The sequence below is a fragment of the Aquarana catesbeiana genome, linkage group LG04 (genome assembly GCF_042186555.1).
Source record: "Aquarana catesbeiana isolate 2022-GZ linkage group LG04, ASM4218655v1, whole genome shotgun sequence".
NCBI classification, from domain to species: Eukaryota; Metazoa; Chordata; class Amphibia; order Anura; family Ranidae; genus Aquarana; species Aquarana catesbeiana.
Window position 1 is genome coordinate 2,006,317 of NC_133327.1, and position 23,600 is coordinate 2,029,916.

General features: G+C 49.2%; 1 protein-coding gene across 6 annotated transcripts in view; it reads right to left on the reverse strand.

Moving 5' to 3' along the window:
* The window catches only part of KHK (ketohexokinase), a 213,405-nt gene that overhangs the window by 24,589 nt on the left and 165,216 nt on the right, over positions 1-23,600 (reverse strand). For 5 of the 6 annotated variants that reach the window (XM_073624743.1, XM_073624747.1, XM_073624746.1 and 2 more), the window contains one exon: positions 2,523-2,646. In XM_073624743.1, coding sequence (XP_073480844.1) covers positions 2,523-2,646 — 124 coding nt within the window. Of the gene's footprint in view, positions 1-2,522; positions 2,647-21,388; positions 21,869-23,600 lie in introns of those variants that run through there. The other variant, XM_073624742.1, reaches the window with a different exon arrangement.

A 23,600-nucleotide genomic window follows, 5' to 3' on the forward strand; every position in this document is an offset into this window, starting at 1 on the left:
GAGATACATCCAGTGTCGCATCTCGTGTGGAATTATTAAGTCGTTGATAGCTTCCCGGGAGAGTTAGTGATCCCTTACAGGAAAAAATTCAGTGCTAATACTTTCCAATGTGGGCAACTGTGCCGCAGAAAGGAGAATGACAGGCCGAGTGGGAAAACAGGGTTAAAGCATAAGGCTCACTCTGCCTTGTCCCTCATATCAGACAGACAGAACATCTACCCACTGCTCCTCTGGAACCTTTTCACTTTCCACTTTCCAGAGCTATCTCACAGATGCCAAGGTGGGCTTAAACATAATTTGTCAGGGACCATTTTCAGCAGCTGTTCCCTATGTGCCACCAATCTGCCTCTCTGACAGGGCTCAAATCTATTGCTGTAGAGACAGGTTCACTTGCTGATGTCCCTCTAAGGAGGTCTGCTGTTGCAACTCTTGCTGCAGCTGATTAGTTGTCTGCCAGTTAGTGTTTGCTAATAAATTTGTGTTTTACAACTCCATGACACATACTAGGTGTCTGTCTTATTAAGATCCCAGCACCAACTGGTAATGTGGACTTGCTCAACCGGTTTCTGGCAGCGGTAAAACAATACTTGGTGAGCTTTGTCTGGCCGCAGGCTGTACAGTATCCGGACATGTCCCCATGTCATTTTCTGATCTCCGATTGGCCGGCTCATCCCTATAGTAGAAGTGTAGACCCCCCAGTACCTGGTCAGTGGTCAGTGGTGTGTCAGACACATGGAGGAGGCACAGACCATGCACATACACACTACAATCCAATTGTCCAATTTCTGCCTATGATTAGCATTTGATTCCACCATCAAAGGTTGCATTGTGTGCGGTGGTGTTTTTGGGTGGATTTTCTAATTTGATTGAGGGAATGATTATTCCCTGTTCCTTCTGATGATTTTTGTGCACTTGTACAATTTCCGGTCTGCTGTAAGGGGCAGACAGGAAGTGGGCAGACAGGAACACCTGGGTGGGGGGGTGCAAAGAGCTGACATCTGGGGGGGTGGGCAGAGGGGGAACACCTGGAGGTGGTCAGGGTGGGCAGTCAGGAGACACCTTTGGTGGGCAGTGATGGGACACCTGGGGGATCAGCAGAGAGGGGACACCTGGAGGTGGGCAAGGAGAGGTCACATGGGTAGTGGGCGGAGAGGGGACACCAGGGAGGTCAGCAGAAAGGGCACACCTAGGGGTGGTCAGAGAGGAGATACCTGGGAGTGATCAGAGAGGGGAGACCTGGGAGGTCAGCAGAAAGGGCACACATTGGAGTGGTCAGAGAGGAGATACCTGGGGGTGATCAGAGAGGGGACACCCAGGGTGGTCAGAGAGGAGACACTGATGGGTGAGAGAGGGGACACTTGGGGATGGTCATAAAGAGGACACCTGGGGTTGGGCAAAGAGAGGGGACACCTGTGGGTGGTCAGAGAGGAGATACCTCGGGTGGGCAGAGAGGGGACCCTTAGAGGGGGATCATAGAGAGGATGCCTGGGATGGGGCAAAAAGTGGGGACATCTGGGGGTTGTCAGAGAGGGGGCACCTGTGGTGGGCAGAGAGGGGATACCTGGAGTGGTCAGAGAGGGGCCACTTGAGGTGGGCAGAGAGGGGACACCTGGGGGTGGGCAAAGAGAGGTCACCTGGGCAGTGGGCAGAGAGGGGACACCTGGGGATGGGCAAATAGGGGACACCTGACGCTGAGCAAACAGGGGACACCTGGGGGTGGTCAGAGAGGGAATACCTGGGGTATGGGCAGAAAGGGGACACCTGTGGGTGGTCAGAGAGGGAATAACTGGGGTATGGGCAGAGAGGGGACACCTGGGGATGGGCAAATAGGGGACACCTGACGCTGGGCAAACAGGGGACACCTGGGGGTGGTCAGAGAGGGAATACCTGGGGTATGGGCAGAAAGGGGACACCTGTGGGTGGTCAGAGAGGGAATAACTGGGGTATGGGCAGAGAGGGAACACTTGGGGGTGGGCAGAGAGAGAGGACACATAGGGGTGGGCAAAGAGGGGACACCTGTGGGTGATCAGAGAGGGAAAACCTTGGAAGTGGGCAGAGAGGGGACACCTGGGAAGTGGGCAGAGAGGGAAAGACTGGGGGTGGGCAGAGAGGGAACACCTGTATGGTGGGCAGTGAGGGGTTACCTGAGGGGTTGGCAGAGTGAGGCACTTGGGGGTGGTCAAGGTGGGGGTACTTGGAGGGTGGTCAGGGTGGGGGTACATGGGGGGTAGTCAGAGTGGGGACATCTGTGTGTGGTCAGAGAGAAGGCATCTAGGGGCGAGGGTTTAGACAGAGTGAACCTAGTGGTTGGTCAGAGTGGGGACATCTTGGGGTTAGTCAGAGAGAGGGCATCTGGGGGGGTTGGAAAAGGGGCTCCCGGTAGTTGGTCAGAGAGGGGGCACCTTGAGGGTGGTCAGAGAAAGGGCATATAGAATGGTGGAGTTTAGATAGGGGTTGAAGAGCGGTTGGTCAGGGAGCATTTCCATTGGGGGGTGAAGAGGTATACAGACATGTGAGCTCACCTGGTGTCGGAGTCCTCCTCGGGGTATTTGTCCACCACACTGATGATGTCCAGACAGACGAGTCCAATACACAGAATCCTCTTCTCCTCCATCACCGTCCGTCCGTCTGTGAGATCAGGGCAATCTGCAGGAAAACAAAGTACAGACTGAACTCTGACCTGAAATACTGCAGAGTCAGCACAGCACTCCCACACTATGATATGGGACAGTACACACAGCTCTACATAACTGACACCACTTACTGCACTATACCTAACTGACACTACTCACTGCACTATACATAACTGACACTACTCACTGCACTATACATAACTGACACCACTCACTGCACTCTACCTGACACTACTCACTGGACTATACATAACTAACACCACTCACTGGACTATACATAACTAACACCACTCACTGCACTATACATAACTGACACCACTCACTGCACTATACATAACTGACACTACTCACTGCACTATACATAACTGACACCACTCACTGCACTATACATAACTGACACTACTCACTGCACTATACATAACTGACACCACTCACTGCACTCTACCTGACACTACTCACTGGACTATACATAACTAACACCACTCACTGCACTATACACAACTGACACTACTCACTGCACTATACCTAACTGACACTACATCCCTTGTGATAGCAATAAAGTTAATCCAAAAAAAATTTAAACCTCCTGTGTAACTCTGAATTGGTAACCTGTCAAGGCTTTTAAAGTGTCTCCTATGAAAATTTTTAGGTAATATAGTTTAGCGCTGTTCCACGGGCATACACAATTTTAAAGCATGGCGTGTTAGGTGTCTATATACTCGGCGGAACATTTTTTTTTTTTTTACCAAACAACTGAGTATTAGACTGCATTTCTTTGTACTAAAACTCAGTGTATTTTTTTCCTAAAAAGTTTGATAATTGATAATCCACTATGCAAATATCTTGTGACATAAAAAACTGCAACACCCACCATTTTTAATCTCCAAGGTCTCTGATTATAAAATATATAATATTTGTGGGTTCCAAGAAAAAAAAAAACGAATTGTTCCGTGTATGAGAGAGATGTCAGAATTGGCCCAGAATGGAAGGCGTTTGTTACCCCAACATTTCCTATTCCTGATATGTGCCTGCTGTACCATGTACTTGTATGAGAAAGTCTCCTGTTCTCTTTGTTTTGCTTCCTTTATGTGAAATCCCTGGTGTGTCTGTCAGTCCCTCTGCTTTCCTAATAAAAACTGACCACACTAAGCAGGAGAGCACAGCGTGGTCAGTTCTCTAGCTATGATGGGAACTCAGCCTGCTCTCCTCCAATGATCAGACTTGTCCTGACACCCCCCCCCCCACTGCACAGCTTTTCACTGAGAAGATCAGTGTGCTGCTGCTTCTCCTCCCCAAGCTCTTATGCAGCTGAGAACAGAGGGAATGTGATCACTTATAAAAAAGGCAACAAAGATATTTATAATTTTTTTATTTTTTATATCTATACACAAATGTTTTGCTTACCATTTCTATTTTAATCGCTTGCTGACCAGCGCACGCTGATGTACATCAGCAGAATGGCACTGGGGGCAAAAGGGCAAACAGGTATGTCCCCTTTAAGAAGCGGTGTTGCGGGCGCGCGAGTGCCACGTCCTCCGTGACAGCGGGTCCCGTGGACTCGATGTCGGTCGGATGCCCGCAATCGTGTCACGGAGAGGTAGAACGGGGAGATACTTTTGTAAACAAAGCATTTCCCCGTTCTGCCTAGTGACATGACAGAGATCACTGCTCCCTGTCATCGAGAGCAGTGATCACTGTCCTGTGTGTTGAAGCCCATCCCCCCCTAACAGTTAGAATCACTCCCTAGGACACACTTAACCCCTTCACTGCCCCCTAGTGGTTAACCCCTTCCCTGCCAGGGTCATTTACACAGTAATCAGTGCATTTTTAAAGCACTGATCGCTGTATAAATGACAATGGTCCCAAAATAGTGTCAAAATTGTCCGCCATAATGTCGCAGTCACGGTAAAAATCGCAGATCGCCATTGCTAATTAAAAAAAAATAATTAATAAAAATGCCATAAAACTGTCCCGTTTGGTAGACGCTATAAATTTTGCACAAACCAATCGCTTATTGCGATTTTTTTTAACTAAAATTACGTAGAAGAATTCATATTGGTCTAAACTGAGGAAAAAAAAGGGTTTTTTTTATATTTTGGGGGATATTTATTATAGCAAAAAGTAAAAAAATATTGCTTTATTTTTCTCAAAATTATCGCTCTATTTTTATGTTTATAGCGCAAAAAATAAAAACCACAGAGGTGATCAAATACCACCAAAAGAAAGCTCTATTTGTGGGGGGAAAAAAAGGACGTCAATTTTGTTTGGGTACAACGTCGCACGACCGCGCAATTGTCAGTTAAAGAGACGCAGTGCCGAATCGTAAAAAGTGCTCTGGTCAGGAAGGGGGTAAAATCTTCCGAGGGCTGAATCGGTTAAAAACCCCTTTTATACTACACCAGGTCTCTTCCTTGTTAGGAATGGTTCCTGGGCCCCAGGGCCCCTGTGAATGGGGCCCCGCTTTCTTAATAATGAGTAAATCTAAAAATAAATAACGGTGTATAAAAATAAAAATGGGTGTGCGATGACATTAATAATAAATAAATATAAATAAAAGATTGTGAATGGAAAAAAATAGGTTAAAAATATAAACAAATAAAAGTAATATAAAATAAAAAAATAAGAGAGTATAAATATACATAAAAAAATAAAGATAATGAATAAAAATGTATATAAAAAAATAAAAAAGGATACATTTATGAATAAATTTAAAGAATAAAGATAAAAAAAAAGGGTGTATAAAATAAATAATAATGATAAATATAATAGTTAATAAATATAAAAATAACTCTAAATAAGGGTGTATAAAAATAAAGAAAAATAATGAGGATAATAATTAATAAATATAAAAATAACTATGAATCAGGGTGTATAAAAATAATAAATGCATATGAAAAATAAAAAATGGTGTAGAAAAAGAAAAAAAAAATATAATAATGGGTAAATCTAAAAATAAATAATGGTGTATAAAAATGGGTGCTTGATGAAATGAATAATGAATAAATATAAAGGGGTATAAAAATAATAAATGAAAATCATAAATACCATAAATAAAATGACTAATTAAAAAAATGTAGGAAAAAAATGTGTGTGTTGCACAACCCTATCCACATAGCCCTGGGTAGACTAGAACTCGTGGACGTGCAAGACAGCTTCCGACAACTCCCTGGCTCAGCTCGTCTTCGCCTGGCTTAGATTAAGGACACACGCCACCGCGTCAGGCGAGGTTATAGCAGTGCTCTCTTTATCTTGAAGCTGGATTCTCAGTGACGTCATCGGCTCAGCACTGCCATCTATAGGCAGCAGGGCCGGTACAAGGGGTGGGCGGGAGGATCGGCTGCCCTGGGCAGGGTGTGGGAGGAGTGTGGGAGGGGGCTCTAGGTCGCCGACAGCAGCATGAGCATGCAGAGAATATTTAGGTTATGGCTCCACTCAATTGTACAGTCTGCCCAAAAAGTGGGCTGAGGATGCACCCATACATATTGCTTGCCTCCTCTCTACAGCGGCAACCACATTCTGGCACAGAGGGAGAACAATTCATTCTACTGGCCTTGATTTCTCATCAGTCTGGCTGGCTGGATCGGGCTGTGACACTGAGAGCTCCTCTACAGGTGGGCGGAGCAAGATGATACAACAGTGCAGTTCCGATCATTGCTTTCCGCCCCCTGCATACATCATACAGCTCTCCCAACATGAAGATCTCACAGGATGGATGTTAGTTTTCTTCCATGTGAGTCCCCACTGCTCTGCCTTCCAAACTCTACCTGGCTGTGCTGTAAACTCGCCCTGTACTTTGCAGAGCAGGTTTACAAAAAGTGAAGAACAATTCTTATATATGTTGGGAATATACTGGGACTTTTCATTTGTTAATGTTCTCTGCTGATCCATCTAGTACTTGTGTATAGGGAGGGGATCCAGTGCTTAACTAACTCCCCCCAGCTGTCTCCCATCCTAAACACAGGATATGTCTCACTAACAGCAGTGTACTTACTATATTATTTGCCTGATATAAGCTGGGTGCAATGAAAAAATAAATACCTGTCCCTATTAGCTCAGTCTCCTGTCAGTCTATTGAGCCCTCCCCTGCTCTGTCAGCCCCACATTCCCAGAAAAGAGCTGAGGTGTTAGCATAGAGCTCTGTACATGTGCAGACTGGGGATAAAGGCTGGGGAAACATTATTTCAGCAAGCTGCAAATGCCATCGATGTTGTTGGGAATCAGAGCCCCCCTGTGTGTCAGAGCCCCCCTGTGTGTCAGAGCCCCCTGTGTGTCAGAGCCCCCCTGTGTGTCAGAGCCCCCCTGTGTGTCAGAGCCCCCTGTGTGTCAGAGCCCCCCTGTGTGTCAGAGCCCCCCTGTGTGTCAGAGCCCCCCTGTGTGTCAGAGCCCCCTGTGTGTCAGAGCCCCCCTGTGTGTCAGAGCCCCCCTGTGTGTCAGAGCCCCCCTGTGTGTCAGAGCCCCCCTGTGTGTCAGAGCCCCCCTGTGTGTCAGAGCACAGAGAGCCCCCCTGTGTGTCAGAGCCCCCCTGTGTGTCAGAGCCCCCCTGTGTGTCAGAGCCCCCCTGTGTGTCAGAGCCCCCCTGTGTGTCAGAGCCCCCCCTGTGTGTCAGTGCCCCCTGTGTGTCAGAGCCCCCCTGTGTGTCAGAGCCCCCCTGTGTGTCAGAGCCCCCTGTATGTCAGAGCCCCCCTGTGTGTCAGAGCCCCCTGTGTGTTAGAGCCCCCTGTGTGTCAGAGCCCCCTGTGTGTCAGAGCCCCCCTGTGTGTCAGAGCCCCCTGTGTGTCAGAGCCCCCCTGTGTGTCAGAGCCCCCTGTGTGTCAGAGCCCCCCTGTGTGTCAGAGCCCCCTGTGTGTCAGAGCCCCCCTGTGTGTCAGAGCCCCCTGTGTGTCAGAGCCCCCCTGTGTGTCAGAGCCCCCCTGTGTGTCAGAGCCCCCCTGTGTGTCAGAGCCCCCTGTGTGTCAGAGCCCCCCTGTGTGTCAGAGCCCCCCTGTGTGTCAGAGCCCCCTGTGTGTCAGAGCCCCCCTGTGTGTCAGAGCCCCCCTGTGTGTCAGAGCCCCCTGTGTGTCAGAGCCCCCCTGTGTGTCAGAGCCCCCCTGTGTGTCAGAGCCCCCTGTGTGTCAGAGCCCCCTGTGTGTCAGAGCCCCCCTGTGTGTCAGAGCCCCCCTGTGTGTCAGAGCCCCCCTGTGTGTCAGAGCCCCCTGTGTGTCAGAGCCCCCCTGTGTGTCAGAGCCCCCCTGTGTGTCAGAGCCCCCTGTGTGTCAGAGCCCCCTGTGTGTCAGAGCCCCCCTGTGTGTCAGAGCCCCCCTGTGTGTCAGAGCCCCCCTGTGTGTCAGAGCCCCCTGTGTGTCAGAGCCCCCCTGTGTGTCAGAGCCCCCTGTGTGTCAGAGCCCCCCTGTGTGTCAGAGCCCCCCTGTGTGTCAGAGCGTGTCCTCCTCATTCTCTTTCCCATGTTGACTTTAGACAGCAGAGCAGAAAGTAGAGGAGTCCAGTGTGCTGAAGTGTGGAGAATGTGTGATCCTGTTTTTCATAGGCTATTGAGTTTGGCTAAATCTGCTAGTACATCTAACACTACCCTCCTTCCCAGACTGACTATGCTGCTATCAGCTGTGCCTTCTGTGCTCCTTTATCCAGATTGGGGGCACTCTAATACAGGACATATGCCACTGGCCAGATCGCCAGGTGAAAACAGAGGGGAAAAGCCTAAAATAAAACTAATGCAGCCACCACATCTAATGATTGTTAAACTGCAATATATAACATATTGGGTTTTATACCAGTCTTCTGAACCCTATTTCCACAATCCTTAATATGTTTTTTTTTTCCATTCCTGAGCTCTGCATCACTTGCTACTGAACCCTTGCACTGTAAATGGGGGGGGGCGCAATCTGGTATGTTCGCCCTGGGCACTGGGTGACCTTGTCCCGGCACTGATAGGCAGCATTGGAAATCACACCCGCACGCTGCTGGGCTTGAAGGGGCGCTCTCTGCTCTACCACACTTGCGCACAAGCTGTAGCTATCTAAATCGGCTGGTACAGAGCAGCAGCAACTGAGCCGCTAATAGGGGTCAAGTAGGCGCAATCCGGGCACCCATTCATGTAGAGTAGGCATAATTCAGGCGCAAATAGTGGACAACCCAGGCGCTAGTAAATGTAGGTAACAAAATATTAAATGAATGTAGCGCTCAATCAAATTAAAATATAAATGGTGTAAAAAACTGATGATTAAGTGACGCTCAAAAAAGTATAATAAATATTGCTCAAAAAAATGAATATAATAGAAATGTAAAACAACCACGTGAATGGAGGTTCTATAGGGAAAATCCTATGCGGTGTTAGGACGAGAGATCCCTAGGAGAGTCATTTTGAGGAGGATCGTGGAGCTGTTTTATCAATTTTGATTGTATCGTCTATGGGACCTTTTTACCAAGGGCACGTTTCTTCACTGATCTAAGCACCTTTTTGATACCATTGGACTTAATTATTATTTATTGCACTTGTGTGGATTTTTATCTGTCATTATTTATATATATTTATTCTATATTATTATTGCACAGATCACCTAGTTGCACTACCATTACTTATTTTAGAGTGTCGTATTTATTGCTTTTTTATATTCTATTTGCACAGTGGTTCTATGGATTCATTAGTTACACTTAATATGAAGTTTCGTTTGTTTTTTTTGTCACTTTTTGGATTATTATTATTGGAAGAAAAGCTCTGGGAATCGTAAGGGGGGCTCCACTGGGGACACCTGATGCGAGCGGGGGCTCCGCCGGGGACTCCTGATGCGAGGGGGGGCTCCGCCGGAGACTTCTGATGCGAGGGGGGGCTCCGCCGGGGACTCCTGATGCGAGGGGGGCTCCGCCGGGGGCTCCTGATGCGAGGGGGGGCTCCGCCGGGGACTCCTGATGCGAGGGGGTCCTCCGCCGGGGACTCCTGATGCGAGGGGGAGCTCCGCCGGGGACTCCTGATGCGAGGGGGGGCTTCCCTGGGGACTCCTGATGCGAGGGGGAGCTCCGCCGGGGACTCCTGATGCGAGGGGGGGCTTCGCCGGGGACTCCTGATGCGAGGGGGGGCTCCGCCGGGGACTCCTGATGCGAGGGGGGGCTCCGCCGGAGACTTCTGATGCGAGGGGGGGCTCCGCCGGGGACTCCTGATGCGAGGGGGGCTCCGCCGGGGACTCCTGATGCGAGGGGGGCTCCGCCGGGGACTCCTGATGCGAGGGGGGGCTTCGCCGGGGACTCCTGATGCGAGGTGGAGCTCCGCCGGGGACTCCTGATGCGAGGGGGGGCTCCGCCGGGGACTCCTGATGCGAGGGGGGGCCTCCGCCGGGGACTCCTGATGCGAGGGGGAGCTCCGCCGGGGACTCCTGATGCGAGGGGGGGCTTCCCTGGGGACTCCTGATGCGAGGGGGAGCTCCGCCGGGGACTCCTGATGCGAGGGGGGGCTCCGCCGAGGACTCCTGATGCGAGGGGGAGCTCCACCGTGGACTCCTGGTGTGAGGGGGGGCTCCGCCGGGGACTTCTGGTGTGAGGGGGGGCTCCGCCGGGGACTCCTGGTGTGAGGGGGGGCTCCGCCGGGGACTCCTGGTGTGAGGGGGGGCTCCGCCGGGGACTTCTGGTGTGAGGGGGGGCTCCGCCGGGGACTTCTGGTGTGAGGGGGGGCTCCGCCGGGGACTCCTGGTGTGAGGGGGGGCTCCGCCGGGGACTCCTGGTGTGAGGGGGGGCTCCGCCGGGGACTTCTGGTGTGAGGGGGGGCTCCGCCGGGGACTCCTGGTGTGAGGGGGGGCTCCGCCGGGGACTCCTGGTGTGAGGTGGGGGCTCTTTAATCATCCTGACACCATAACAACCATGGTGCCGGGATGATTGAAGTGCTAACACCAGGTGTTTGGAGTAACTTTATTTATTTATTTATTTATTTTATTTCAGGTACTTATATAGCGCCGTCAATTTACGCAGCGCTTTACATATACATTGTACATTCACATCAGTCCCTACCCTCAAGGAGCTTACAATCTAAGGTCCCTAACTCACATTCATACATACTAGGGACAATTTTAGACAGGATCCAATTAACCTACCAACATGTCTTTGGAGTGACTTTATCTGCTGATTGTTAAACTTTCTAGAATACACATATTTTTATTGTGTAGGATCTGGGGCTGCTGTCGCGTCATTTCCCTCTTCCCCTTTCCCCCTCTCCCCCTAATTATTGTACGGCTCCGCCTACAGCCACAAAAGTGTTCCACTTTTTTTTTTTTTACAATCTTGGCAACTATGATAACCCCTGTCAGATTTTTTTTTTTTTCACCATTTGTGTCCCAATGCAGGGAGACTTCCCTTCACTTCCTGTCCCATAGCCAAAAAAGGAAGTGAGAGGAAATACCAGAAAATGAGGGGAATCCCTTGGGGACCCCCAGGTCACCAGAACTCATGCCCCATTGGAAGATTTCCCCCTCTATTACTTTTCAGGGGACAATCCAAAAATGTGGGATCTCCTTTTTTTTTTCCTTTTCAATGATAATGGTAAACAGGACAAACAGAGGGAGAATCTCCATAATGGGGGCAGAGACAGCAATCAAAATTGACAGGTGTTCTAATCTCTCTGCCCTCTATCTAAAAAAAAAAAAACAAAAAACAAAAGTTTTGCCTTTAGTTATACTTTAACCACTTGAGGTCCGTGCTGTAGCCGAATGATGGCCCCAGCATTGACCTGAATTTCTGGGAGGCCATCATAGGACGTCCTCCCCTTTGCGCGCTCCCAGCGCTCCCCCTGCAGGGCACGCGCGGCGTGATTAACCGAGACTCGGGTGATCACCGATCCGAGTAAGGGGCCGATCGCGGCCCCTTACCACGTAATCAGCTGTCAGCCAATGACATCTGATCACGTGTGTAAACAAAAGCTCGGTAATTGTTTTTTTTATCTCCTCACGCTGACAGTGTGAGGAGAAAAAAAAGCTGATCACCGGCTTATGTTCAAGGGACATCGGTCCCGAAGAGGAAGGAGGCACATCTGCCTCCTCCTCTGTGCTTGCCAGTGCCACCTGCCAGTGCCACCTGTCAATTCCCACAAGTGCCACCTATCAATGCCCACCAGTGGTGCCAATCAGTGCCACCTAGCAGTGCTGCCTTTCAGTGTAACCTATCAGTGCCCATCACTGCCAGTTATCAGTGCCACCTATCAGTGCCACTTCTCAGTGCCCACCAATGCCACCTATCAATGCCCTTCAGTGCCACCTCTCAGTGTCACCTCTCAGTGCCCACCAGTGCCGCCCTATCGGTGCCCATCAGTGCAGCCCATCGGTGACCATCAGTGCAGCCTCATCAGCGTACATCAATGAAGGAGAAAAATTACCTGTTTGCAACATTTTATAACAAAATATAAAAAAAATATATATTTTTTTTTAAATTCAGTCTTTTTAAATTTTTTTAACAAAAAATAAAAACCGCAGAGGTGATCGAATGCCATCAAAAGAAACCTCTATTTGTGGGAAAAAATGATAAAAATTTAATTTGGGTACAGTGTTGTATGACCGCGCAATGGTCATTCAAAGTGCGACAGCGCTGAAAGCTGAAAATTGGTCTGGAGGGGGGTTTAAGTGCCCAGTAAACAAGTGGTTAACCACATCAGCCCTGGAAGATTTGGCTGCTGAATGACCAGGCCATTTTTTGCGATTCGGCACTGCGTCATTTTAATTGACAATTGCGCGGTCGTGCGACGTTGCACCCAAACAAAATTGACGTCCTTTTTTCCCCACAAATAGAGCTTTCTTTTGGTGGTATTTGATCACCTCTGCGGTTTTTATTTTTTGCGCTATAAACAAAAAAAGAGCGACAATTTTGAAAAAAAAACAATATTTTGTACTTTTTGCTGTAATAAATATCCCCATTTTTGGGGATGAGACCAAAATAAACTTACTTGGTTCAGATGGTGTCAAGCCTGTGTGGCGGTACCAGGTGAGGAGTACAAAGACAAGTGTTTTTTGCCTACAGTCAAGCATGGTGGTGGGAGTGTCATGGTCTGGGGCTGCATGAGTGCTGCCAGCACTGGGGAGCTACAGTTCATTGAGGGAACCATGAATGCCAAAATGTACTGTCACATACTGAAGTCGAGCATGATCCCCTCCCTTCAGAGACTGAGCCGCAGGGCAGTATTCCAACATGATAACGACCCCAAACACACCTCCATGACGACCACTGCTTTGCTAAAGAAGCTGAGGGTAAAGGTGATGGACTGGCCAAGCATGTCTCCAGACCTAAACCCTATTGAGCATCTGTGGGGCATCCTCAAACGGAAGGTGGAGGAGTGCAAGGTCTCCAACATCCACCAGCTCTGTGATGTCGTCATGGAGGAGGGGAAGAGAACTCCAGTGGCAACCTGTGAAGCTCTGGTGAACTCCATGCCCAAGAGGGTTAAGGCAGTGCTGGAAAATAATGGTGGCCACACAAAATATTGACACTTTGGGACCAATTTGGACATTTTCACTTTTTCACAATTTTCAGGGGTGTACTCACTTTTGTTGCCAGCGGTTTAGACATTAATGGCTGTGTGTTGAGTTATTTTGAGGGGACAGCAAATTTACACTGTTATACAAGCTGTACACTCACTACTTTACATTGTAGCAATGTGTCATTTCTTCAGTGTTGTCACATGAAAAGATAATAAAATATTTACAAAATGTGAGGGGTGTACTCGCTTATTTTTTATGAATTGCATCAATTCATGTGTCATTATGTATTATTGCAATAGCTGTGATTGGCTATCACATGGTACAGGTGTGCTGTGATTAGCCCTGTCTGTACCATGTGATCACAGGGACCAATCACAGAGATCACAACAGTACACAATGATTGGCTATGACTATAAGCCATTGTGTACATTTGACATGTGATCACTGTGCAGTGCTGCCAACCTACCAGATTGAAATTTACTGACACAACATCCAAAATTTACTGGCACAGCCAAGTTTTTACTGGAATTTTCCAAAAGTAGATATTAACTTCAAAAAAATATATTTCTATCTTATTTTTGATATAGTAAGTAGCTCACGGGGCAAGAAATAAGAATGGGGAGGCACGCACACACATGAAACTGACTCTCACAATGACATTGACAGCAGTGTGCAGCAGCACAGATGATGAGGACACCTCAACGACACGACGCGTCTCCTCCTGAATCACAGTCTCTCTCCACACCAGGTGGTCCCTTCAGTCCAAACAGCACTGACAGCCCCACTCCTGTCCCACAGACCTGCACACGAGGCTCCGGCCGCTCTGCTCAGCTCCCTTGCACCATCACACGACATGCTCAGGCACACCTGTGGTAGACCCGCCCCTGCCGGTGCTGCCCGAACACACTGTAGCAGGCACTTCAATAGTCTCGGCCGGCTCCAGACCAGAATTGTACATGTGCAGTATCAAGCCAACCGTCAGACTTTTTTTACTGGCAACTTCTTCCTGTCACTGGCATTTACTGGCAGTAGAAAAGTGCCTGTTTTTTACTGGCTGCCAGTATAAATACTGATGGTTGGCAACAATGTCATTTCCTATTCCTAGTCATTTCCTATTCCTGATATGTGCCTGCTGTACCATGTACTTGTATGAGAAAGTCTCCTGTTCTCTTTGTTTTGCTTCCTTTATGTGAAATCCCTGGTGTGTCTGTCAGTCCCTCTGCTTTCCTAATAAAAACTGACCACACTAAGCAGGAGAGCACAGCGTGGTCAGTTCTCTAGCTATGATGGGAACTCAGCCTGCTCTCCTCCAATGATCAGACTTGTCCTGCCACCCCCCCCCCCCCCACTGCACAGCTTTTCACTGAGAAGATCAGTGTGCTGCTGCTTCTCCTCCCCAAGCTCTTATGCAGCTGAGAACAGAGGGAATGTGATCACTTATAAAAAAGGCAACAAAGATATTTATAATTTTTTTATTTTTTATATCTATACACAAATGTTTTGCTTACCATTTCTATTTTAATCGCTTGCTGACCAGCGCACGCTGATGTACATCAGCAGAATGGCACTGGGGGCAAAAGGGCAAACAGGTATGTCCCCTTTAAGAAGCGGTGTTGCGGGCGCGCGAGTGCCACGTCCTCCGTGACAGCGGGTCCCGTGGACTCGATGTCGGTCGGATGCCCGCAATCGTGTCACGGAGAGGTAGAACGGGGAGATACTTTTGTAAACAAAGCATTCTGCCTAGTGACATGACAGAGATCACTGCTCCCTGTCATCGAGAGCAGTGATCACTGTCCTGTGTGTTGAAGCCCATCCCCCCCTAACAGTTAGAATCACTCCCTAGGACACACTTAACCCCTTCACTGCCCCCTAGTGGTTAACCCCTTCCCTGCCAGGGTCATTTACACAGTAATCAGTGCATTTTTAAAGCACTGATCGCTGTATAAATGACAATGGTCCCAAAATAGTGTCAAAATTGTCCGCCATAATGTCGCAGTCACGGTAAAAATCGCAGATCGCCATTGCTAATTAAAAAAAAAAAATTAATAAAAGTGCCATAAAACTGTCCCGTTTTGTAGACGCTATAAATTTTGCACAAACCAATCGCTTATTGCGATTTTTTTTAACTAAAATTACGTAGAAGAATTCATATTGGCCTAAACTGAGGAAAAAAAAAGGGTTTTTTTTATATTTTGGGGGATATTTATTATAGCAAAAAGTAAACAAATATTGCTTTTTTTTTTCTCAAAATTATCGCTCTATTTTTATGTTTATAGCGCAAAAAATAAAAACCACAGAGGTGATCAAATACCACCAAAAGAAAGCTCTATTTGTGGGGGGAAAAAAAGGACGTCAATTTTGTTTGGGTACAACGTCGCACGACCGCGCAATTGTCAGTTAAAGAGACGCAGTGCCGAATCGTAAAAAGTGCTCTGGTCAGGAAGGGGGTAAAATCTTCCGAGGGCTGAATCGGTTAAAAACCCCTTTTATACTACACCAGGTCTCTTCCTTGTTAGGAATGGTTCCTGGGCCCCAGGGCCCCTGTGAATGGGGCCCCGCTTTCTTAATAATGAGTAAATCTAAAAATAAATAACGGTGTATAAAAATAAAAATGGGTGTGCGATGACATTAATAATAAATAAATATAAATAAAAGATTGTGAATGGAAAAAAATAGGTTAAAAATATAAACAAATAAAAGTAATATAAAATAAAAAAATAAGAGAGTATAAATATACATAAAAAAATAAAGATAATGAATAAAAATGTATATAAAAAAATAAAAAAGGATACATTGATGAATAAATTTAAAGAATAAAGATAAAAAAAAAGGGTGTATAAAATAAATAATAATGATAAATATAATAGTTAATAAATATAAAAATAACTCTAAATAAGGGTGTATAAAAATAAAGAAAAATAATGAGGATAATAATTAATAAATATAAAAATAACTATGAATCAGGGTGTATAAAAATAATAAATGCATATGAAAAATAAAAAATGGTGTAGAAAAAGAAAAAAAATATATAATAATGGGTAAATCTAAAAATAAATAATGGTGTATAAAAATGGGTGCTTGATGAAATGAATAATGAATAAATATAAAGGGGTATAAAAATAATAAATGAAAATCATAAATACCATAAATAAAATGACTAATTAAAAAAATGTAGGAAAAAAATGTGTGTGTTGCACAACCCTATCCACATAGCCCTGGGTAGACTAGAACTCGTGGACGTGCAAGACAGCTTCCGACAAATCCCTGGCTCAGCTCGTCTTCGCCTGGCTTAGATTAAGGACACACGCCACCGCGTCAGGCGAGGTTATAGCAGTGCTCTCTTTATCTTGAAGCTGGATTCTCAGTGACGTCATCGGCTCAGCACTGCCATCTATAGGCAGCAGGGCCGGTACAAGGGGTGGGCGGGAGGATCGGCTGCCCTGGGCAGGGTGTGGGAGGAGTGTGGGAGGGGGCTCTAGGTCGCCGACAGCAGCATGAGCATGCAGAGAATATTTAGGTTATGGCTCCACTCAATTGTACAGTCTGCCCAAAAAGTGGGCTGAGGATGCACCCATACATATTGCTTGCCTCCTCTCTACAGCGGCAACCACATTCTGGCACAGAGGGAGAACAATTCATTCTACTGGCCTTGATTTCTCATCAGTCTGGCTGGCTGGATCGGGCTGTGACACTGAGAGCTCCTCTACAGGTGGGCGGAGCAAGATGATACAACAGTGCAGTTCCGATCATTGCTTTCCGCCCCCTGCATACATCATACAGCTCTCCCAACATGAAGATCTCACAGGATGGATGTTAGTTTTCTTCCATGTGAGTCCCCACTGCTCTGCCTTCCAAACTCTACCTGGCTGTGCTGTAAACTCGCCCTGTACTTTGCAGAGCAGGTTTACAAAAAGTGAAGAACAATTCTTATATATGTTGGGAATATACTGGGACTTTTCATTTGTTAATGTTCTCTGCTGATCCATCTAGTACTTGTGTATAGGGAGGGGATCCAGTGCTTAACTAACTCCCCCCAGCTGTCTCCCATCCTAAACACAGGATATGTCTCACTAACAGCAGTGTACTTACTATATTATTTGCCTGATATAAGCTGGGTGCAATGAAAAAATAAATACCTGTCCCTATTAGCTCAGTCTCCTGTCAGTCTATTGAGCCCTCCCCTGCTCTGTCAGCCCCACATTCCCAGAAAAGAGCTGAGGTGTTAGCATAGAGCTCTGTACATGTGCAGACTGGGGATAAAGGCTGGGGAAACATTATTTCAGCAAGCTGCAAATGCCATCGATGTTGTTGGGAATCAGAGCCCCCCTGTGTGTCAGAGCCCCCTGTGTGTCAGAGCCCCCCTGTGTGTCAGAGCCCCCCTGTGTGTCAGAGCCCCCTGTGTGTCAGAGCCCCCCTGTGTGTTAGAGCCCCCTGTGTGTCAGAGCCCCCCTGTGTGTCAGAGCCCCCCTGTGTGTCAGAGCCCCCTGTGTGTCAGAGCCCCCTGTGTGTCAGAGCCCCCCTGTGTGTCAGAGCCCCCCTGTGTGTCAGAGCCCCCCTGTGTGTCAGAGCCCCCTGTGTGTCAGAGCCCCCTGTGTGTCAGAGCCCCCTGTGTGTCAGAGCCCCCCTGTGTGTCAGAGCCCCCTGTGTGTCAGAGCCCCCTGTGTGTCAGAGCCCCCTGTGTGTCAGAGCCCCCCTGTGTGTCAGAGCCCCCCTGTGTGTCAGAGCCCCCCTGTGTGTCAGAGCCCCCTGTGTGTCAGAGCCCCCCTGTGTGTCAGAGCCCCCTGTGTGTCAGAGCCCCCCTGTGTGTCAGAGCCCCCCTGTGTGTCAGAGCCCCCTGTGTGTCAGAGCCCCCTGTGTGTCAGAGCCCCCCTGTGTGTCAGAGCCCCCTGTGTGTCAGAGCCCCCCTGTGTGTCAGAGCGTGTCCTCCTCATTCTCTTTCCCATGTTGACTTTAGACAGCAGAGCAGAAAGTAGAGGAGTCCAGTGTGCTGAAGTGTGGAGAATGTGTGATCCTGTTTTTCATAGGCTATTGAGTTTGGCTAAATCTGCTAGTACATCTAACACTACCCTCCTTCCCAGACTGACTATGCTGCTATCAGCTGTGCCTTCTGTGCTCCTTTATCCAGATTGGGGGCACTCTAATACAGGACATATGCCACTGGCCAGATCGCCAGGTGAAAACAGAGGGGAAAAGCCTAAAATAAAACTAATGCAGCCACCACATCTAATGATTGTTAAACTGCAATATATAACATATTGGGTTTTATACCAGTCTTCTGAACCCTATTTCCACAATCCTTAATATGTTTTTTTTTCCATTCCTGAGCTCTGCATCACTTGCTACTGAACCCTTGCACTGTAAATGGGGGGGCGCAATCTGGTATGTTCGCCCTGGGCACTGGGTGACCTTGTCCCGGCACTGATAGGCAGCATTGGAAATCACACCCGCACGCTGCTGGGCTTGAAGGGGCGCTCTCTGCTCTACCACACTTGCGCACAAGCTGTAGCTATCTAAATCGGCTGGTACAGAGCAGCAGCAACTGAGCCGCTAATAGGGGTCAAGTAGGCGCAATCCGGGCACCCATTCATGTAGAGTAGGCATAATTCAGGCGCAAATAGTGGACAACCCAGGCGCTAGTAAATGTAGGTAACAAAATATTAAATGAATGTAGCGCTCAATCAAATTAAAATATAAATGGTGTAAAAAACTGATGATTAAGTGACGCTCAAAAAAGTATAATAAATATTGCTCAAAAAAATGAATATAATAGAAATGTAAAACAACCACGTGAATGGAGGTTCTATAGGGAAAATCCTATGCGGTGTTAGGACGAGAGATCCCTAGGAGAGTCATTTTGAGGAGGATCGTGGAGCTGTTTTATCAATTTTGATTGTATCGTCTATGGGACCTTTTTACCAAGGGCACGTTTCTTCACTGATCTAAGCACCTTTTTGATACCATTGGACTTAATTATTATTTATTGCACTTGTGTGGATTTTTATCTGTCATTATTTATATATATTTATTCTATATTATTATTGCACAGATCACCTAGTTGCACTACCATTACTTATTTTAGAGTGTCGTATTTATTGCTTTTTTATATTCTATTTGCACAGTGGTTCTATGGATTCATTAGTTACACTTAATATGGAGTTTCGTTTGTTTTTTTTGTCACTTTTTGGATTATTATTATTGGAAGAAAAGCTCTGGGAATCGTAAGGGGGGCTCCACTGGGGACACCTGATGCGAGCGGGGGCTCCGCCGGGGACTCCTGATGCGAGGGGGGGCTCCGCCGGAGACTTCTGATGCGAGGGGGGGCTCCGCCGGGGACTCTTGATGCGAGGGGGGCTCCGCCGGGGGCTCCTGATGCGAGGGGGGGCTCCGCCGGGGACTCCTGATGCGAGGGGGGCCTCCGCCGGGGACTCCTGATGCGAGGGGGAGCTCCGCCGGGGACTCCTGATGCGAGGGGGGGCTTCCCTGGGGACTCCTGATGCGAGGGGGAGCTCCGCCGGGGACTCCTGATGCGAGGGGGGGCTTCGCCGGGGACTCCTGATGCGAGGGGGGGCTCCGCCGGGGACTCCTGATGCGAGGGGGGGCTCCGCCGGGGACTCCTGATGCGAGGGGGGGCTCCGCCGGGGACTCCTGATGCGAGGGGGGGCTCCGCCGGGGACTCCTGATGCGAGGGGGGGCTCCGCCGGGGACTCCTGATGCGAGGGGGGGCTTCCCTGGGGACTCCTGATGCGAGGGGGGGCTTCCCTGGGGACTCCTGATGCGAGGGGGAGCTCCGCCGGGGACTCCTGATGCGAGGGGGGGCTCCGCCGGGGACTCCTGATGCGAGGGGGGGCTCCGCCGGGGACTCCTGATGCGAGGGGGGGCTCCGCCGGGGACTCCTGATGCGAGGGGGGGCTCCGCCGGGGACTCCTGATGCGAGGGGGGGCTCCGCCGGGGACTCCTGATGCGAGGGGGGGCTCCGCCGGGGACTCCTGATGCGAGGGGGAGCTCCGCCGGGGACTCCTGATGCGAGGGGGAGCTCCGCCGGGGACTCCTGATGCGAGGGGGGGCTCCGCCGGGGACTCCTGATGCGAGGGGGGGCTCCGCCGGGGACTCCTGATGCGAGGGGGAGCTCCGCCGGGGACTCCTGATGCGAGGGGGAGCTCCGCCGGGGACTCCTGATGCGAGGGGGAGCTCCGCCGGGGACTCCTGATGCGAGGGGGAGCTCCGCCGGGGACTCCTGATGCGAGGGGGAGCTCCGCCGGGGACTCCTGATGCGAGGGGGAGCTCCGCCGGGGACTCCTGATGCGAGGGGGAGCTCCGCCGGGGACTCCTGATGCGAGGGGGAGCTCCGCCGGGGACTCCTGATGCGAGGGGGAGCTCCGCCGGGGACTCCTGATGCGAGGGGGAGCTCCGCCGGGGACTCCTGATGCGAGGGGGAGCTCCGCCGGGGACTCCTGATGCGAGGGGGAGCTCCGCCGGGGACTCCTGATGCGAGGGGGGGCTCCGCCGGGGACTCCTGATGCGAGGGGGAGCTCCGCCGGGGACTCCTGATGCGAGGGGGAGCTCCGCCGGGGACTCCTGATGCGAGGGGGAGCTCCGCCGGGGACTCCTGATGCGAGGGGGAGCTCCGCTGGGGACTCCTGATGCGAGGGGGAGCTCCGCCGGGGACTCCTGATGCGAGGGGGAGCTCCGCCGGGGACTCCTGATGCGAGGTGGAGCTCCGCCGGGGACTCATGGTGTGAGGGGGGGCTCCGCCGGGGACTCATGGTGTGAGGGGGAGCTCCGCCGGGGACTCCTGATGCGAGGGGGAGCTCCGCCGGGGACTCCTGATGCGAGGGGGGGCTCCGCCGGGGACTCCTGATGCGAGGGGGGGCTCCGCCGGGGACTCCTGATGCGAGGGGGAGCTCCGCCGGGGACTCCTGATGCGAGGGGGAGCTCCGCCGGGGACTCCTGATGCGAGGGGGAGCTCCGCCGGGGACTCCTGATGCGAGGGGGAGCTCCGCCGGGGACTCCTGATGCGAGGGGGGGCTCCGCCGGGGACTCATGGTGTGAGGGGGGGCTCCGCCGGGGACTCATGGTGTGAGGGGGGGCTCCGCCGGGGACTCCTGGTGTGAGGTGGGGGCTCTTTAATCATCCTGACACCATAACAACCATGGTGCCGGGATGATTGAAGTGCTAACACCAGGTGTTTGGAGTAACTTTATCTGATGATTGTTAAACTTTCTAGAATACACATATTTTTATTGTGTAGGATCTGGGGCTGCTGTTGCGTCATTTCCCTCTCCCCCTTTCCCCCTCTCCCCCTCTCCCCCTCTCCCCCTTTCCCTCTCCATCATTCATCTCAGACTCTAACCACACCCTCTTGAGTCACGCCCACCATGTCACGTAAACCACGCCCATTTTTCGCCACGGCGCACTTGTATATTTTTCCTAAGCCACGCCTACAACGAATGCCACGCCCCCTAATTATGGTACGGCTCCGCCTACAGCCACAAAAACCTAGATCAAAAAAAAAAATGAATTGTCTCGACCTTTCCAGCCACGTCACTGGCAATGTTCACTTCCGCCAGCCTGGACGTGATGTCAAAACCTCGCGCCCAGGCCTCCAAAAGTCATAGAGATGACTAGGGACCATCTGGCCACCAGATATCTCTATGCTCAACTTCCAGCAGCCGCTGATTCATTTTCCGGCTTGCCGATCGCACGGGCGAGACGGTAGAAGCACCGGAGAGCAGGTATCTCCATATCAGTGTAGAAATTCAGTGTGAAACTTTTCCTCTGTGCAGGAGCTTCCTGTAAAAAAAAAAAAAAAAAAATAAAAAGAAGAAGAGACCGGCCACTGCTGTGTTTTCTCCCTGTGCAGGGTGACTGGTCTTGTATCCACCCTCTCAGTTTTCTGCAGATATCATGTAGTGGGTGGAGCCTGCTGGTCCCTCCCACAGCTCTGCCACCTGCATAGGTAATAACTGGGTTTGCAATTGCACTTGGTGTACACAAAGTGAATTTATATCACTTGTGGTTATTGCAATAACGTAACAATGTAAACTTCATGCTAATCTGATATCAGGCTAGATTTTCATGTTTTAATCTGTGTTTTTTTTCAGCCAATGGTGAAGTTTTTGTAATTAAAGATGTGGGAGACAGTAGTTCTGGAACAGAAAAAGCTGGAAAAAAAGGTCTTGCTCTCTATACAATTAGAAGCAATCATGGTTGCAATTAGTAGACAAAATCAATGTGTTATAAACCATAACCATTATATATATTTTTTTTTTTTTAACGTAACTGCACTCAAAACTGATCCAAAATTCAGGTGCAGACTGAAAAACCTGCCACTATACAATGTGCAGATGTATGCTCCAAACTATAACAGGCGTGTATCATGATCAAGTACAGTGCAGCATTAAAAGGATGTGATGACAATGCATTTACATTGATGTTCTTTAATCAGAACGTTTCTGCAATTACACAAGGTTTACACCTGCACATCACCTGGTACCTTGACTTTCTTTCTAAATGCAAAACAAAACACACTTAAAGCGGGGGTCCACCTATCTATCGTTTTTTTTTTTTTGGAGTTCATTCACAAACTTTTCTTCTCATGATTATCTACTCACATGTTCTGTGTAATAAGTCCGCCTGTGTCCGATTTCGTTGTAAAGAATAATTTATAAAATTCACTGGAGGCGGTTTCCATCTTCATTGTGGGCATTTGAAGCCCACAAGCATGTATTTCCTGGATGCGGTGAATGCTGTGCTCCCAGCATTCACCGAGATGTTGTGATGACACTGTTGCACAATGCATGCTGGGAAGCCTGGGAGAGGCTAGAAACACGCCTACTCCCATGGGAGGAAAACCAGGAAGATTAGAAAAAAAAAAAAAAGGTAATTACGGCGATTTAAATTTTCGTTTACACAGCATGTCAGCATCTAGGCAAGGAAGAGAATGCATAGAGATAATGTTCAAAATTAATATCTGTATGTATTCTCTTCCTTGCCTAGATGCTGACATGCCATTTAAAAAAATTAAAATCACCGTAATTACCTTTTATTTTTCTATTCTTCTTTGCACTTCCTGGTTCTCCTCCCGTGGGAGTAGGCGTGTTTCTAGCCTCTCCCAGACTCCGCACAGTCTCCTGGGAGCTAGTCTCAGGCTTCCCAGGATGCCACTGAGCATGTGCGGGAACGAGCAGAGAATGCTGGGAGCACAGCATTCACCGCATCCAGGAAATAAATGCTTGTGGGCTTCAAATGCCCACAATGAAGATGGAAACCGCCTGCAGTGAATAATATAAGTTATTCTTTCCGACGAAATCTGACACAGGCGGACATATTACACACAATATGTGAGTATGTAATGCTGAGAAGAAAAGTTTGTGAATGAACTCAAAAAAAAAAAAAAAAGCGATAGATAGGTGGACCCCCGCTTTAAAGTGGTTGTAACCTTTCAATTAAAAAAAAAATACACACAAAACATACATGTTATACTGACCTGCTCTGTGTAATGGTTTTGCACAGAGCAGCCCCC